General features: G+C 35.0%; 1 protein-coding gene across 3 annotated transcripts in view; it reads left to right on the top strand.

Moving 5' to 3' along the window:
* LOC128246433 (kinesin-like protein unc-104) overlaps positions 1–19337 on the top strand; it is a 111461-nt gene that overhangs the window by 54444 nt on the left and 37680 nt on the right. For 2 of the 3 annotated variants that reach the window (XM_052964627.1, XM_052964626.1), the window contains 15 exons: positions 637–715; positions 1055–1194; positions 1786–1954; positions 2743–2898; positions 3434–3525; positions 4464–4652; positions 5032–5183; positions 6212–6329; positions 6730–6812; positions 7905–7973; positions 9600–9772; positions 12073–12225; positions 15911–16051; positions 16271–16392; positions 18864–18952. In XM_052964627.1, coding sequence (XP_052820587.1) covers positions 637–715; positions 1055–1194; positions 1786–1954; positions 2743–2898; positions 3434–3525; positions 4464–4652; positions 5032–5183; positions 6212–6329; positions 6730–6812; positions 7905–7973; positions 9600–9772; positions 12073–12225; positions 15911–16051; positions 16271–16392; positions 18864–18952 — 1925 coding nt within the window. The remainder of the gene's footprint in view (positions 1–636; positions 716–1054; positions 1195–1785; positions 1955–2742; positions 2899–3433; positions 3526–4463; positions 4653–5031; positions 5184–6211; positions 6330–6729; positions 6813–7904; positions 7974–9599; positions 9773–12072; positions 12226–15910; positions 16052–16270; positions 16393–18863; positions 18953–19337) is intronic. The other variant, XM_052964628.1, reaches the window with a different exon arrangement.

Below are 19337 nucleotides of genomic sequence, written 5' to 3'. Positions count from 1 at the left end.
TTTATAATGTAATATACAGGGTCAAGGGCAGTATTCATAAAACATCTTAAGTCATGTCCTTGAGCTTAAGTCATTTTCTTAAGTTAAGTATCTCACCTATCATATGATATAATAATGCACCAGTCAATTGTAACCAGGCCAAATTCCCCCTATTTCCCGGACCTTGGGGGGCGTGGTTACAATTGACTATGGCACTACTTCAATTATATCTAAAATACTCTATTATCATTGATTCAAAATACATTTTTTCATGTTAAAAACACTTATACTTTTCCGTAAATTTGACTATGAAAATACAGGAAATTGACTTATGTTAAGAAACGGCTAAAGACGTTTTATGAATATCGGCCCAGGTCACAACCATGAAACTACACCAACTGCCCTTATGAAATAAAGTTATAAAAAAGTCATGCTATTTACTTGTGCATAGGTCACGTTTTTACTCGTGCATAAGTCACAAATTTGTGTATAGTATTTACGCTCCAGTTTCAAATTTGGAGTCAGTTTTTTAATTTGCGGGTGGTGGGGGCGGCGGGCTCGACAAGCTTCCGGACTCATTGAGGCTCCAAAGTTTTATAAGCCCTGGTATTAAGACATTTGTTTATTGGTCCATAATTATAAGCTCTTGTGTTGCAGGTGGAAATTCCAAAACCGCCATGGTTGCAGCTTTAAGTCCGGCAGACATCAACTACGATGAAACACTGAGTACACTAAGGTTAGTCATGGATACTTTGTCTTTAACTTAAAAGGCGCCCAATATTATGAATAACGGGGTAAGTAGGTGACCTGATATGGGATATACGGGGCAAAGGAAACCATATTAGTTGAGAGCGATATATAAATTTGGTGACCCAATAAGAAAAAATATTTGGTCACCGCGTAACTACAATTTGTAGTCCTGGACCAATGACGTTGCGTTATTTATGTTGGAGACATGAAATAGGTTGATGCCAAATTTTTATTTTAATGCATTATCATGCTGATGTTTTCAACATTGTTAACATCAAGAAAGCTCTGAACATTTGACCCATAATTTTATATGTTTTTTTCCCAGATATGCAGACAGAGCCAAGCAGATTGTATGCAAGGCTGTGGTGAATGAAGATCCTAATGCCAAAATCATACGCGAACTCAAAGAAGAAGTGACTAAATTACGCGATATACTTTCTCATGAAGGGATCTCAATAGGTGAAGGTATGTTTTATGAATTTTGGGGGGTTTAGAATAAAACTACTTTTTTATTGAGGAATGAGGTCATGTTTGTGAATTAGGGGTGGGGGGGATGATAATAATTAAACTATTTTTCTAATGAAGAATTAAGATCAAAGTATTTTTTTTTATTTTGTGGGTTTAAATGGGACTACTTTTTCATGAGGGGGTGTGAGGTTATGTTTGTTAATTTGGCGGGATTTTTACTGGAACTACTGTCTCGTGAAGGGATGACTGTAGGTGAAGGTATGTTTGTGAATTCTGGGGGTTCAAAATGGAACTATTTTTAAGGGAGGATGTCGGTAGGTTATAGTTCTTTTGTGAATTTAAGAGATTGAAATTTGACAAATTGAAGAAACTGCTTTCTCATGGTGGTATTTGAACATGTTAAGGTGTGTGTTTGCAAAATTGGAACTACTTTCTTATTCGGTGATGTCCGAAGAGGGAGCTATTTTTGTGCATCTTGTTGATTGGAGTTTGACAAAGAAGAGGAACTACTTTTTCATGAGCATACCTCAATAGGGAAACGATGTCATTATTCACATGCTTATCAATTATCGTAACTTTGTTCTCCAGGTTTAACTGGAATTCCAGTGCCCATTAAAAGTCGCTCTCGGAAGTCATCTGTCACAATTGAGGGAGAGGATGCGGTCGAGCGGTTACAGGTGTCCGAAAAACTCATCGCGGAACTCAACCAGTCGTGGGAGGAAAAGCTGAGAAAGACAGAAGAGATTAAGAAAGAAAGGTGAAAATGTGTTGTTATTTATGATTTATGGTGGTTTATAAAGTTTTATCAGTGTAAGATTGTTATGAATTTCACCCTGTGAACAATGAGAAGGAAATACAAGATACAAGAATCTTTATTTTAAGTTGGTATATGCTTACAAAAATCATAAGCTCAACGAGCTATTTTCCAACATGATGGAATAACAAACATACATAAGATATAAAAAGGTAACAAAAAGCTGGTGACCAGGAAATAAAAGCATATAGTTTTAAATAGGTACAAACATGGAACAATTATTTACAAAACCGTTTCTTAATATGTTTATACATAACTTAAGGTAACAAAAAGTAAGATGGATAAGAGCACTGCATACAGTGATAACATCAACTAGTTTTCCCGGCTGTACCGGCAATCCACACATATGGTTCTGATAGTTGACATATCACTGTAAAATGGTTAGTTCTTCTAATAAATGTTACTGGTGGGTACGCCAGCCTTGAAATATAACTTTTGGTGTTCATAGGGTGAAATATATTATGATTTTATACTGAAAGAAATAATTATCCTCTATGTATGCTATTATTGGTATCATCAATAGAGGCTTCTGAGAGTAATTTCTATTGCATTGTCATTACTAGTGATACATTTATCCTGAAAGGTTCTTTCGGTTATGACAAAATTATAAAAATTATACATTATTTGAAAAGATACATTTATCCTGAAAGGGTCATCCAGTTATTACAAAATTATGAAAATAAACATTATTTGAAAACTATGGTTAATTTATTTTGTATTTCCAACAACAGAGAGGCTGTGCTGGCTGAGATGGGTGTGGCCATTAATCAGGAGGGTGGGACCATTGGCGTATTTTCTCCAAAGAAATCACCGCACCTCGTGAACCTGAATGAGGATCCGCTGATGTCCGAGTGTCTCATTTATTACATTAAAGATGGTATCACAAAGTAAGTTGTTTATAAATTTATAATTGAATTGGGCCAAAGACTTGATTATGTTAATATTGCCTATAAAATTAGATTGATATTATCCGTGTAAAATGGCTGGTTGTACATTAAATAATCCTTTTAAGGTCACTTGTTTTTTTTTACACAAAAAGGTTGAGGTCATAGCTTTGATGATGTCCTTGATGTGTCGGGGTCTAGTAATATTGATGTCTCCACCAGGGTACTACCTCATGGCCTCTTAAAAAGGACCCCAGTACTTCTGCCAATTGTTTTAAACTGTATTAGTTGTCCTTACTTCCTCTTTTGGCTAGTTTGCACATAAAAGCAATTTTGATTGGTTAACAGTAATAGTTATATAAATATTGACCAATCAATACACATTTTAGTTAACTAACCAAACCAAGGAAATATCCGATTTTATACAATAAGCTACTGGAAATGGACTCAACAGTGATATATATGAGATTTTGGTTATCCTCATAATTCATCTAAAACAAATGAGAAGGAGCTAAATGGTGAAACTGTTGAATTACAGAGTAGGACGGGAGGGAGCCAAAGAACAACCTGACATCATCCTGTATGGAACGTACATCAAGGAGGAACATTGCTTGTTTGAGAATGAAGATGGTAAGTGATAAAATTTATACATGACTTACAATGTAGCTCATTTGTCATGAGTGAGAATCGTCTGCTGATTTTCTGGATTTGTTTGTCTCATAGGTAATAAATAATATTATTCATCATATTACCTCTTAAAATAGAAGTTAAAAAAGATTTAAATGTCACTTTAGGCTCCTAAAAGCCCCAGTGTAAAATTCCAGGATTTTTGGCAATTTTGGCTGTGATTTGTAGCTCATCTTTATTTGTCATAATGGTTTCTTTTCATCATTGAAGTAATGTTTTTCTTGTCGCGTGAATCTTTAATATTGGCTAAAACTTGAAAACCATTGAAGATATTAACATTCTTGGTACACATTTTCACCATTACAGTGTTCACACATGTCCCATAACTCTAGCTTAAATTAAGCATTCGTCATGTTATACTCCCAATAGGGAAAATAAAGAATGAGTGTTGTTGTGTTTTGGACTGAATTTTATTACCAGCCTGTGCCAGTATTCATAAAATATTTGAAGTCATTTCCATAGACCTTTTCCTAATTTAAATATCTCTCCTCTCACATGATAAAATGCACATTTATATATATTATTGACTTGAATGAAAATTCTAGGAAATTGTCTTCAGTTGTGAAATACCTGCCCAAGCTTACTACCATGCAAGAAACACATAAATGATGTTGGCTTTGTGTAAACCTTCTAAACTTTGAATGTTGAAGTAATAACTTCCTGTCCTTTTTCCAGGCAAGGTCACTATAAGCCCCATCGAAGATTTAGTTTTATCCCAGACAAATAATTTAAGACAAACTTTGAATGTTGCAGTAATAACTTCCTGTCCTTTTTCCAGACAAGGTCACTTTAATCCCCATCGAAGATTTAGTTTGATCCCAGACAAATAAATTAAGACAAACTTTGAACGTTGAAGTAATAACTTCCTGTCCTTTTTCCAGGCAAGGTCACTATAAACCCAATCGAAGATGCCATAGTGTACGTGAACGGTGTGAAGCTCTGCGGGCCAACAGAGTTGAAAACTGGGGCTCGTGTAATCCTGGGGAAAAACCATGTGTTCCGATTCAACCATCCGATACAAGCCCGTCAGAGCCGGGCCCTATTGTCAGATGTGTCAGATATTCCGAGTGGTGAGTTTCTGTGAATCTGAAGTATTGAAATGAGAAATCTAGGGTTTTTTATATTTTGCTTTTTAAGTTCTAGACAACTCAATTTGGCAATTAAGTAATAAGTTTCACTTTTATGGTAGATAAAAATGTCATGACTAAATAGCCAATTAAAGTCATCTTTCTTGTACCAGTAGCATCTAAGGAAGGCATTAGGTTTCATAAGCTATTTCTTTTTCTTGCCAATTTACTAAGATGTTTGGATACATTGTAATCAAAGCACGTTCATGGCTGTTTTGCTGTATAAATTACTTGTATGAGGAATTTAAGATAACTCACTTGCACTAGTTGATTAAACTCACAAGCCCATAATGGGATAATGATATTAATGACCTTAATTCAGAGCCAGTGGACTGGACATACGCCCAGCTTGAGCTGCTTGAGAAGCAGGGTGTGGACTTGAGGAAAGAGATGGAGTCAAAACTAATGGCCCTGGAGGAACAGTACAGGAAGGAAAAAGAAGAGGCAGATCTACTGTTTGAGCAACAGAGAAAGGTAAGGGGGTAGGGGAGGAAAAAGGTAAGGGGGTAGGGAAGAAGAAAGGTAAGGGGGTACAGGGCTTTTTCTATAGTACCCACGGGTCCGACTATCGGACCCATTCCCAAAGCAAAATATAAGATATTTTTCCCAATCTTCAGAAAAAAATCCCAATCCAAATTTTTAGAAATTATTTTTACCTGTACTGGTTTATTTTCAACATCCTAATAAATTATGCCATGTGAAGTTTTTTTGGTAATTGAACTCAGAAATCATTGATTTTCATCACATTCAGAGATCGGAAATATGAAATATTATCTGTCATGATTTATTGCAATAGATATTTACACCCCAAGGATTGATATTTCAGCCATTAAAGGGAAAAAACTAATATTAAATCATTACCTAATTGCAGGAGACTAGACAGCTTTTTCTTTTAACTGTAAAATTTCCCAATTTTGGCATTTTTACGACGCAAAATTTCCCAAAATGTCTAGGGTCTTTTTCCCAAAATGGGCAGAAAAAGCCCTGGGGTAGGGAAGGAGAAAGGTAAGGGGGTAGGGGAGGAGAAAGGTAAGGGGGAAGTGGAGGAAAAAGGCAAGGGGTTAATGGGAGGAGAAAGGGGGAATGAGAGGAGAAAGGGGGAATGAGAGGAGAAAGGTAATGGGATAAGGGAGGAAAAAGGTAACTGGATGTATGGCCCAGCAAATATAATCATTACTATATTTGTTTTCCATTTGTGAAACTGCTATGAAGATAATAATAAATTAATTTTCTATGGAACAAAATTTGATAAACATTAAATCAATTTGGTTTTGCTTAAGGGTTAAATTTGAGAAATAAATTTGGATTTTTTTGGAGAAAAGATTTGATGATAAAAAGATCAAAGAAAATTTCCATTGAATATGTGAGGCTTACTTGAGTTTGTCACCATGGTAGGGGTCGTCTTTCCTGTTACAAGGAAGGGCAAGCAATAAATGCTATAGGAGTGACAGTCGAAATACTTTCAAAGACCAAATATTTACATGATTGTGTTCTTATTTCAGGACTATGAAACACGAATCAAGACTCTTCAAGAGGAGGTGGAAAGGCACTCAATGATGTCGAGCGTCGTCACCGTGTCCGACCTTATATCTGAAGAGGAAGCTATGATGCAACAACAAGGTTATTTTTAGTTCATCTGTCTTTTAAAGAAATAAGTCCAGGTTTTGTCATAGCCTTGGTGTTGTAGTCAGCAGCATCGGTGTCGTTTGCCATAATTAAACAAAACTTTCAAGATATTCGAATGAAACAGGTTAACAAGTTGCAAGAGACAATAAAACACTAGAATAATTAGCAAGGCTCATGAATCTGGCTGTAATGATTATTGACATATGCCCCTTTTTGGACTGAAGAACAAATAAAAAACATCATTTTTGTATCGCTCAACGGCACTCTTTTGTGACTTAAATAGTGATGAGTCGAGTCTGCTTAGTGAATAAGATGTCATGTCACTGTGTTTATATCTGAATAAGACTCTCTTTGGCTAGGTGCCTTGTCAAATTTGATGGGCTTGTTATTCCAGAGTGTACATGGAGTGACAGGGACTATGCTCTGGCGGCCTGGGGCTTCCGCAAGTGGAAATATCACAGATTTACGTCGCTAAGGGTTCGTTATGTACTTATATATATTACAACATTTAGTCATTCCTGAAACATTACGGGCTATTTGAAGCAGATTGTCATAGACTGTTGGATTTATTTGCCCCACTCAAGCAAAACTATTTGAAGAGAAAATTCTGCAGTTTACCTTTCCACTATAGAAATCAAAAGAGAATATGACATCATAACTGATATGAATTAATAGACGATTTGAGATAATAAGTAATATAAATTGATGGAGGATATCTCACATCATAGCGATATAAATAATTGTGAGTCTATTGTAATTGGAAATTGATGTCACCGTTTGTCTTGAAACAAGAAAATGTGTGCAAATTGTATTGCAAATATATTTGAATAGGATTTGTTTTATCTTTCATTTGATGTCATATTCTTTAGTCTGATATCGTCAGAAACACATACATGTATATACAATTTTAAATGAATTTTCAGATTTTTTTTATATGCTTTCAGGTGAATTATGGAGATTTATAACTTGAATTTATTTTGATATTTTACTGTTATGAAATTTTAGCCCATTTTCACATTGAAATCAAGTAATACCATGCACAGGGCTGGGGCACAGATTCAACGACATCATTTTGGAAATGACGTTATTTTTTAATACATTTATGGCGGGCTTTTACAATAAATAACACTGTCATTTGATATCCCTTTTAGGCATATAATGAAAAGAAAAAAATGTTTGTTTCAGTTTTAGATCGCAACAATTTTCACCCAATCAACACCAAAAGTAAATATTTCACTTTGGGTAGTTTTTAGCCATCCATGAAATATAGCCTTCGGTACTCACTCCGTGAAGTATATTGTACTCTTACACTGAAACAATCAGTGATCTTCTTTATTTTTTACGTTGATTTATCTGGCAGTACTCAGCCTTATAATATGATTTTTTTTATTTTGATGTATACTTACATACTTCATTTGCCCCATTTGTTTCGTTTAAGTATAACATTTATTTTGTGTACATATTGTATTTATTTCATCAAAGTACCTCTTTATTTCATTAATGTTTCAAGTTTATTTCCTATATCTACTTTATTTATTTCATTTATATACCATCTTTATTTCGTTTCAGGATGATCTATGGGGCAATGCTATATTCTTGAAGGAAGCCAACGCCATTAGCGTGGAATTGAACAAGAAGGTATAAAGACCTCACTGTTTTAGTTCTAAAATTATCACGGTTGAAGGTAAATCACATCTATCTGTATCCCGGTTTTATTGTCACATACAACATTTCTGCTCTCACATCTTGAGAGGTAAAACAAATCAATTGTTTGGGGATGAAATTGCTATGGTTGTATCATCGCTTTCCTAAAATAAACACGTTTATCTCATAATGGCTGATATTCGTAAATCTGATAATAAACTTTATGGACATTGTTTCTAATTCTGTGTCTGCCCACATTCAAGGAATATTTTCTGAGTAAATAATAGTCTTGGTATTCAAGACTGGTTATTGCCCTTTTATGTAGTGATACAAGACTGCTGATAAATAGCATATCGCAGTGTTTTATATTTACGTTCCAAACTTGATGTTTTATGGCTTAACGCTTTAAGAACAAATGAAATTTTTGGCAGCTTTCCAAACAATAGAAAACTGTTCTATTGTCAGTAATCTTATATGACTTAAATAAAGGCATTGATGCCAAAATCAGCTGATTCTGAGACAAAAATTAAAAATATGTCAAAACTGTCAATCTGTGAGAGTGCCACTTGGTGGCATGTATGAAAAGGGATTATAGGAACAAGACTTCAATACCAAATATGAGACACCTATCAACACTACCAAGTCATGGGCAACTTCTCTTTTAAAAGCTACATGATAAACAATACAAAATAAGAAGACGTATTTTTGAGTAGCTGCTCCTAACAGACTCTCTACTAATGCCGCCCCCTCCCCCCAAAAAAGCTTCTGCGGCCATGTACCGGATGGTTAGAGGGCTTTCCTTGCCCACTTCCAAGGACTGCCCACACCCGGGCTCCAATTTCTAGAAACTTCTTAAGTCTCTTATAACAGGTTTAAGCTAAGTTCATTTTTTTTTCTATAATTTGTGTTATATTTACCTCTTTAAGATTTTTTAGACTTTAAATAAGAATTATCTTAATAATAATTTCAATTAACCATTTTTCATTTATCAAAATCAAATTTAAGTATGTGTTTTGGCTTATTGAAATACTGTGAAATCAATAATGTTGGTGGGGCATTAATGTTTGTGGTTTTCGTGGGTTGGGTGATCCACGAATTCAAGATCCCACGAAATATAAACCCTTTATTCACTTTTTCAATTGCCATGTTTAGGGATTGTTTACGTAAATATACGGACCTTCTCGGTGTTTTCACAGTTTGCAAAATTCTTAATTGGCATTCAATGGCGGCTTCGCCTATCTGTATTTATGATCAGGGTACATCTTCTTTTATGACCTTAATTTCCAATTGAATCGCTAATTGACATGGGTATATGCACTAATTGGCATGTCGTACCACTTTAGCGAGTGTCATAAACTGAGTGACGTATAAGACTGAAATCACGGGCCAGCGCATGGAAATAATGCAGACGATCTAGAACTATCGCAGTTTCGATTATTTATTTTTTTCAAAAACCACGAATTCAAGTACCCACGAAATTGTAATTTTTCGGGAAACCACGAAATTTCATGCCAACGAATATAAATGATTTCACAGTAATATACTTAAGCCTGTTAACCTTAAAAAGTTTCTTGAAATCAAGGCCTGTATATCTACATCCCACTGTTTTGTGTTTAACAGGTACAGTTTCAGTTTTTGCTGCTAACAGACACACTCTACTCCCCCCTACCCCCTGACCTTGTACCAGTTGATGAGAGAGATCTTCCACGCCCATTTCCTAGGAATGTGGTTGCCGTTGAGGTCCAAGACACAAAAAATGGGGCTACTCACTTCTGGAGTCTGGAGAAACTAAGGTAGACTTTTGTTAAAATGGCATTTTTACTATGTATTTTTTTTGTTATACATAACTTTTTTTCGTTTTCTTTCTTTTAAGGCCACACCAAATTGCTGTTTTGTTTTGACAGATTTACTACACATATTTTTTAGAAAATGGATTTTAAAAAAAGTATCATCCTAGAAAGCAAAAACGTGTTATCATATGAGTGGCATCGCACAATTTTGGGCCTTCGGACATAGTTATTACAAATGAAATAATCTTGCATAATAAATATGAAAAATAATGATTTTTTCTATGTAAATTATTTTTTTCCAAACTTTTTCCTCGAAAGCATTGTCATTTGCGCATCATTTTCTCAACAATTTATGACCCTTAGTTTACTCATGTTTCCATAGCAACCACAGATTTCGTCCCAACTTATTTTGACTGCATTCATAGTCTGTGTTTAAAAACGACCCAATGGATTAAAAATACAAAAATGAATCATCATTTTTTTCTGTATTTATGTTCCATAAAGATTCTGTGTTAGGAAAACGTATAAGTAGAAGCTAGTTGTAATATTAATACATTAATGTTGCATGTCCTTTTAATAATGTACTTACTTTCTTAATGACGTCATGTGGGTGAAATTGTCATGAAGTTTTCAGTAATACTTCCTGAAATATCAAATATTCAATATTCAAATACTCAATAAAATAATAAAAGCAAATATATGTCTGAAGGCCCAAAATCGGGCGATGCGGCTCATATTTCTCTTTCAACTCTTAGAAAGCTAAAACAGTCGTATTAAAAGAATACTCTGAGGGTTATATACTTCAAATTAAGAAAAAGGTAAAGAAAAAGGTGAAAGATATTAAGGATTATCATTCTAAATGATGAATAATGTAGAAAAAAATGGTACATATCCTTGTTGATGATTTTGTCGCCAGCAGCTGGTGCGAACAAGATTGCCGTTGTGGCCCCATATTTGACACTCTTGTTTTTCATGGAAACGGAAAAAAAAGGAGTTTCATTTTTCCCTTTCGCTCCATTTTTTATTTTTTTACCAAATCTGTAGAACAGAAAATGGAATTGGTGAGGCCTGACAGTGTATTTATTTTTGTGGTTTGATTGGTAAGTTTGATAAAAATTGTATTGAAAGAAAAGGTAGGTACCTCTACATGTTTGTTTTGTCTTGTTTTATTTTTGTGTGTTTGTGTGTTAAGGGTTTTGTTTTATATACTTTAAATGTAGAAAATGATTTTAATATTGGAAGAACGTGGTTAGGTATCTTTGCTTGTCTCTTGAGGTATTGTCATAGCCTTGTTGTCGTTGTCTGCAGCAACATCATTATTGGCTTCTTCTTCATACAAAATATTCAATTTTAGCCATAGCTGAAATAAAACGTTTAAAATATTTGTATGAAACTTGGCATACATGTTGCAGGAAACAATGTGAACATGTGTCACAAGACCCATAACTCTTGCTTCAATAACTGCAGAGTTACACAACTTGATTGACGAAAAAGTAAACACCAGACGAGCGTTGATTTTCACTATTGGTGCTCTTGTTTCCGTATAGTTTTATACAAAATATGTGTATTGTAAAACATAATAAATGTTTTGGAGTGCTGTGCAGAAATTAATGGCATATTTTTTATTACCATTCTCGATCGAAAAAAGTGAAAACGAAGTTGTTCATTTGGCAAAGTTGGGAATCATTCTTGAATTCCAAGCAATTTTCAAGCTCTTATAAATAAAACTTAATATTGAAGTATATATGATTATTTTATGCATCTGGAGTAAAATATATTCCAGTTTTATTCTTTATTCTCTTTCATTTTACTTGAAAATTCCATTACTTTTATCCTGATCGTCATTTTAGACGGCAAGTATGAGTTCCAACTTTGTCTTTTATATCATTCCGAATTTGCTTTTTTCTCTTCGTTAAATATTTATTTTTCGTGCACATTTGATTAAAGGGCTTTATTCTTGCTCATTTTTATGGCACATGATTCTTAAAAAAATCTTGTTTTAATGTTATAAATTGTTTCATTACAAAGTCTGCGGACTGAGACACTAACGATTTTGTTAAACATGTTATATTTAATAAATTAATTGATCAAGTACACAGATTTTGATTAACACAGCATACATACAGCTAACATATAAATACAAACGCTTATATGACCAAGATGGGTATTAAAAATACTACTAATAGACTTATCGCACATGTTTTAATGTCTAACTGCCCTTGCATACTAAAACTACTAACTTGGACAACCATGTTCTAATAAACACTGACTTAACGTGTTATATTTTACCCCCGATATTTTAGACATCGTTTGGAACTCATGCGGGCTATCTACAATGACGATTTATCGCCCGATACTCCGGAAGCGAAGCAGGACTTTATTTCCTGTCTTTCGGGATGTGGAAACCAGAACTATTTCAATTTTGTCAACCTAATGCCTTCTAGGTTGGTTCCTAGGTTGGTCTAACGTCGTTGTTCCACCGTATACTTCATTTCAGTGTTTTTTGGATTTATTTTGCTTTATATGTCGTATTTGTCCCTATAAATGCCCCCTGCGTGTGACAATTTTTGGATTTTTTAGCACTTTAAATCTTGTCCATGTTTGTCTGAAAAAAAAATTAGAAGTGTATTATTCAACACCAGAAGAAGTTCACAAGTACAGGTTTGTAGTCAACCGGCAGATTGTCTTACAGCTAAATAAGCTCTATTTTTATGTTTAAAATCAAGATGAGCATTTCAAAACCTAGAAACTGTGAAAATGCATTGAGCATCCATCAGGGAATGCCCATCTGTTAGAACAAATACGGTATTGTTGATACATGTTTGTATATAGATTTTTATTTTCTATTTGTTCACTGTTAAATTATTTCATAATTTTATCACTTATTTTTGCTCTGTATATATTGTTTTGAACTATGTTTCTTGCTTTTTAGCTAGTTCTATTTGAAGAAAACGTTTCAGTATTGTCATCATATTTAACTTTGTTGTCGGCATAGTCAGCGACACCGTGCAAAAACGTCATTGATAATTTGGAAATTGTTAAAGAAATGTCAAAATCAGTACTTACATACAACTGAAAACCCCCATTTTTATTATGCAGTATGAAGGGACTTAAGTGGTTGGTCCATACACGGGTATGTAGCAACTCAAAATCGTTTATTAATATTTGCTGCGCATAATTTGGGTGGAATTGAAGGAGTATTCAATACGCAAAGGGGAAGGAGGGTTACACCCCTCAGCTACACCTGTCTTATGTGTGGTATGTCCCGGAACTCTGGCTAAAATGTTGTAGACAATTACTCTTGGCTGACAAGTGTTTGCATCTGCTTGCATTGCTTTGCGTCTGCTTTCTTTGCATGGGGTCTGCTTACATTGCTTGGCATCTGCTGACTTTGCTTGGGATCTGCTTACATTGCTTGGATCTGCTTACTTTGTTTGGGGTCTGCTGTCATTGCTTGGGGTCTGCTTACTTTGTTTGGGATCTGCTTGCATAACTTGGGGCCTGCTTACTTTGCTTGGGGTCTGCTTGCATTGCTTGGGATCTGCTTACTTTGTTTTGGTCTGCTTGCATTGCATGGCATCTGTTTACTTTGCTTGGGGTCTGCTTGCATTGCTTGGGGTCTGCTTACTTTGCTTAGGGTCTGCTTGCATTGCTTGGGATCTGCTTACTTTGTTTGGGTCTGCTTGCATTGCATGGCATCTGTTTACTGAGCTTGGAGTCTGCTTGCATTGCTTGGGGACTGCTTACTTTGCTTGGGGTCTGCTTGCATTGCTTGGGGTCTGCTTACTTTGTTTGGGTCTGCTTGCATTGCTTTGGGTCTGCTTACTTTGCTTAGGGTCTGCTTGCATTGCTTGGGACCTGCTTACTTTGCTTAGGGTCTGCTTGCATTGCTTGGGACCTGCTTACTTTGTTTGGGTATGCCTGCATTGCATGGCATCTGTTTACTTTGCTTGGGGTCTGCTTGCATTGCTTGGGGTCTGCTTACTTTGCCTGGGTCTGCTTGCATTGCTTTGGGTTTGCTTAGGGTCTGCTTGCATTGCTTGGGACCTGCTTACTTTGCTTAGGGTCTGCTTGCATTGCTTGGGACCTGCTTACTTTGTTTGGGTATGCTTGCATTGCATGGCATCTGTTTACTTTGCTTGGGGTCTGCTTTCATTGCTTGGGGTCTGCTTACTTTGCCTGGGTCTGCTTGCATTGCTTTGGGTCTGCTTACTTTGCTTGGGGTCTGCTTGCATTGCATGGGGTCTGCTTACTTTGCTTGGGGTCTGCTTGCATTGCTTGAGGTCTGCTTTCTTTGTTTGGGATCTGCTTGCATTGTTTGGGGTCTGCTTACTTTGCTTAGGGTCTGCTTACATTGATTTTTTCCTTTTTTTTAACTGTTTTAATTTTGATCGGTAAAAGGTCATTTTAGTTTTATGACTACCAACTGTTTGGCTATGCAGTAAGTTTAAGGTTGTGTTCAACTTCATGTATGTTTGTCAGACAATATATACATCTGTCTTTATGACGTTCTGTAAGTATGTATTTTGACAATATGTATGTATTTAGTCTGACATTCTGTATGTCTGTCTCTGTTTGTATATATCTGTGTGTCTGACAATATGTATGTCTGTGTATCTGACAATATGTATGTCTGTGTGTCTAACAATATGTATGTCTGTGTGTCTGACAATATGTTTGTCTGTGTGTCTGACAATATGTATGTCTGTGTGTCTGACAATATGTGTGTCTGTCAGTGTGATATTATGTGTATCTGTCAGTCTGACATTCTGTGTGTCAGTCAGTCTGACATTCTGTCTTTCAGACATTCTGTAAGAGTGTCTGAAACCATTTCTTGTATATTGTGCTTTGGTTTAGTTTTCACTTCAAAAATTGGTCAAATTATATTGCATGTTTATACATTAGTCTTTTATTTCAGTTTATTGTATATCTTCAATATGTTTTTCTGTTTTCATTCCAGCGTTTCATTTTTCAGCCATGTTCTTACTAATGTGTTGATAGTTTTCTTTATGGTCCAATTTCTCGAATATTCTTAAGGGTTATAAGCTTAAGTATCTTATTTCCTGTAGCTAAAGTTTGCAATTAAACTTGACTTTTCAAAACAAAATATAATTAATCAAGATAAATGTGTTTTTGTTAATAGTCACAAAACTCTTTAAAGGTAAAATGTTACAAAAATTATACCAACACGAAAAATAGTCTGCTTAACTTGACCGTGTTACTTAAAATTGTTCGAGAAATTGGGGCATATTAATATTTTATTTTTGTTGTTTTTCGATTTCATATAAAATTTCATGAAAATAAAAATTTGAAATATTTTCAATTAAATTTAAACTTGCATTAAAATATTTAAAAACAATCTGTATTTAATTTTATGTTGTTCATTATACATTCTTTGAGCTTTTGTGTGTTTGTGATTGATATTATTTTGTACTTCATCTGAAATTTCATCTATAAAATCCACACGTTTCACAAACAAAAGCAATCAGTTTTTTGCAAAACATCTGAGTTATATTAATGAAGAAGGAAGTTCATATGGAATTTCTCTGCTTTCTGATTATCACTCTTAGATGTTAAGGAAGTGTTTGCCTCATCAAAGGCTATTGTTACTATTTATATTATGGGTTAAAGTCGGGGTATGCGGCATTTAATTAAAAAAAAAATACTGAGTGAACATGTGTTTGTTAATGGTCACTTAGGAAAATTTATTGGCGGAAGTCTGAACAAACATTGTTATGGAGGATAGGGTTGCCATCTGCATTGTTAAAGACTCAGGAGCACTTAACCAAGAACTATGTCATGCATTCATGTACTAAAAAAGGGATAGATATTGTCATAACCTTGCTGTCGGCGTCATCATGCTAAATTTTTTACCTTATCCATAACTAATAAAATCGTGCACAAAGTTCAAAACAATTTTTTTATATAATACCCACGTTGCAGAAGGCAATGTCGCATGTATGACTGTAGCAATGGGCAAATAACTCTTGCTTTTACATTGTTGAGTTATAGCCCTTGTTCGTCTCATAAACAAAAAACATCAACAAACGAGAATTGGCATTCGTTCAACAGTGTTCTTGTTTATTCTTACCTTGGTCATTAATAGTAGTGTGTAACCTGTTTTCACTCCTCCCATTTCAGACAGAGGCTAGAGCTGATGAGGGAAATGTACCACAATGAGGCGGAGCTATCCCCATCATCTCCTGAGCATCCAAACCTCGACTCTCTTACAGGGACAGATCCTTTTTATGACCGGTTTCCATGGTTTAGGCTGGTAGGAAGGTGAGTAAAAAGTGTTTTATTATCATGTTCTGTTTACTTTGATTATCAAATTTATGGCCAACATTTTCTGCGCATGAGTCTTAAAATTAACGCACATTCTGTGTGTACAAACTGTGGTTGAAATTAGCACAAGCTTTTCGCCTGTCAGACAATCTATTTTAAGGACAGCTGCCATTATGAAACAAGCTTTATTTTAACTCCATCTTTTTTATTTTTCAGGTCGTTTGTATACCTGAGCAATCTGTTCTACCCCGTGCCACTTACACACCGTGTGGCCATTGTGAGCGAGAAAGGCGAAGTGAAAGGATTCTTGCGGATCGCTGTACAGGCTATTCTTTCAGGTATGGTTTATTCAAAATACAAATAAAAGTGTAACTTTAATTCACATGGTAACATCCCAAACTAGTTTTAGTTATTGACAAATTCCTTGTTTATATAAAATTCTTTATCCAAATCGACATGACGCCAAACTTCCAAGATATAAATATTGATTATATTGCAATGTTAAACTATTGTAGAGATTTAAATAGTCACATGATAACCCTAGGCAAAAAATGCACATGGAATTTGATTTAATATATGTATGTTGTTAATTGAAGTAGGTTTTTATCAAGGGTAGTTGTAACTGATTCAAGAGTTGCATACAATTGCTAACTGAATTCAGAACTCTCTATATTGACTTGTGCCCAAAGTCTTAAATCTTTCAGCTAGTACCATCATTAAATATCATTGTTTACAGAAGTTAAATGGTACTTTAATAATTTTTGCTTTATAATCAATATTTTTTGCTGTATGTTCACTTTCTGGTGGAATAAATTTGTTTTTAGCTCCACTGGCCGAAGGCCATGGAGCTTATGTCGTCACAGATTGTCCGTCGTGAGTGCGTGCGTGCGTGCGTGCGTGCGTGCGTGCGTGAACTTTTACTTTAAACGACATCTCCTCTGAAACTGATAAGCGGATTTTGACAAAACTTCACAGGAATGTTCCTTTGGTGGTCCTTTACCAAAATTGCTCAAATGGTTCCGGTCCATTGCACAATATGGCCGCCAGAGCTAAAAATAGCAAAATCTTTAAACGACATCTCCTCTGAAACGGTTTGGCAGATTTTGATGAAACTTGACAGTAATGTTCCTTGGGTGGTCCTTAACCAAAATTGCTCAAATGGTTCCGGTCCGCTGCACAACATGGCTGCCAGGGCAAAAAAATAGAAAAACCTTTAAAGAACATCTTCTCAGAAACCGATGATCAGATTTTGATGAAACTTAACAGAAATGTTCCTTGGATGGTCCTTTATCAAATTTGCTTCAATGGTTTCGGTCCACTGCACAAGATGGCCCCCAGAGGTAAAAATAGAAAAACCTTTAAACGACTTCTCCTCAGAAACCGATGATCGTATTGCAATGAAACTTGACAGAAATGTTACTTGGGTAGTCCTTAACCAAAATAGCCCAAACAGTTCTGGTCTGCTGCACAACATGGGCACCAGAGCTAAGAATAGAAAAAAAACGTTAAACTACATCTTCTCAGAAACCGATTATCAGATTTTGATGAAACTTTACATAAATGTTCATCGGGATGCCCTTTAACCAAAATTGCCCAAATGGTTTTGGTCCGCTGCACAACATGGCTGCGAGAGTTAAAAATAGAAAAACCTTTAAGGACTTCTCGTCCGCAGTCTTCACGAAAAACATTTTAACCTACTAGCCAGTTGGACTAGCATAATGGCATATTTTACTAGTCCGAATGACAATCTAGTAGTCCGACTATTTTGCCACATTATAAAACTGTATGCTTGAGGTAAATACCTATTTCAATTGAGCAGCTTGCAGTTTGAGTAAACATTTCTTTATTATGATGCTCATGCAGTGATAGGGAGTGACATCCTTCTGTTGGGAATAGTGCTCCTTGTTTTTCAGAACCTATGGGTACTATGTAAAAACAAAAGGCATCTTGCTTGAATAGACTGTAATAATATCAACATGGTTAGAAAAGAAATGCCATGCTTTAATAGCTTTGATTACATTTTACTACTGAATTACCTCCCTTGAATAGAAAAAAAAATAATGTCTTAATTTTTCACGTATAGCATCTTTAAATAATTTTTAAACAATAATAATTTATGAGTAAACACATAAGCATAAAGTTCTCACAAAAAGATCAATTTGAAAACCTTACATTTATACATAGGAAAGTATATATAGACTGAACATTAATTTTCGTTTAAGTGACATTCTGAAAGTTTATGAAACAGCTATTTTTAGTAACTTAAATGGCCGAAAAGTGTAAGTGAAACACCAAGTCGATTCTATCTCGTCAGTTCTTGTTCAGGTTAGATATTTGCTTCATAATCTATTCAGATTAAATGTTAACCGATGATCAGATTTTGATGAAACTTGACAGAAATGTTCCTTGGGTGGTCATTAACCAAAATTTGTTAAATGGTTCCAGTCCACTGCACACCATGGCTGCCAGAGCTAAAAAATAAAAAAAAACTTTATACGACTTGTCGTCGAAACCGATGACCTTTTTTCGATAAAACTTGACAGAAATGTTTGTTTGGTGCTCCTTTACTCAAATTGCCCAAATCATTTCGGTCCACTGCACAACATGGCAGCCAGAGCTATTAAAGTAAAAAAATTTTTTAAATAACTTCTCCTCAAAAATTGATGATTGTATTTCTATGAAACTTGACGAAAATGTTCGTTAGGTGGTCTTTGCTTGAACCTTTTGGCCAGTGGAGCACAGGCACTGATGTGCCTCTTGTTTTGTCAACCTGGGAACAATTCAATTTTTTGTTTTGTTTTTCGTTTAGATAAGGAAGAAGCCCCAGAGTATGGAACAGGAATTCGCCAGTCCAGTAATGCCAAAATCACCTTCAATGATGAAGAGTATTTCCAAAAGGTAAAGTGTATTGCAAGAAGATTTCACCTTCATTATTGAAGAGTATTTCAAGAATGTTTCACCTTCGTTATTGAAGAGTATTTTAAAAGGTTATGGGCCAAATTCACCTTCATTAATAGAGAGTATTTTAAGAAATCAAGAAACCGTAAATCAAAAAGGTTATGGGCTAAATTAACCTTCATTATAATGGAGAGTATTTTAAGAAATCAAGAAATCTTAATTTAAGAAGGTTATGGGCTAAATTAACCTTCATTACTGGAGAGTATGTTAAAAAGGTTATGGGCTGAATTCACCTTCATTATTGGAGAGTATTTTAAGGAATCAAGAAACCTTAATTTAAAAAGGTTATGGGCTTATCTAACCTTCATTATTGGAGAGTATTTTA

This window comes from Mya arenaria, chromosome 9, assembly GCF_026914265.1.
Source record: "Mya arenaria isolate MELC-2E11 chromosome 9, ASM2691426v1".
NCBI classification, from domain to species: domain Eukaryota; kingdom Metazoa; phylum Mollusca; class Bivalvia; order Myida; family Myidae; genus Mya; species Mya arenaria.
Note: the sequence above shows the minus strand (reverse complement) of the source record. Positions and strands in the feature narration are given on the sequence as shown.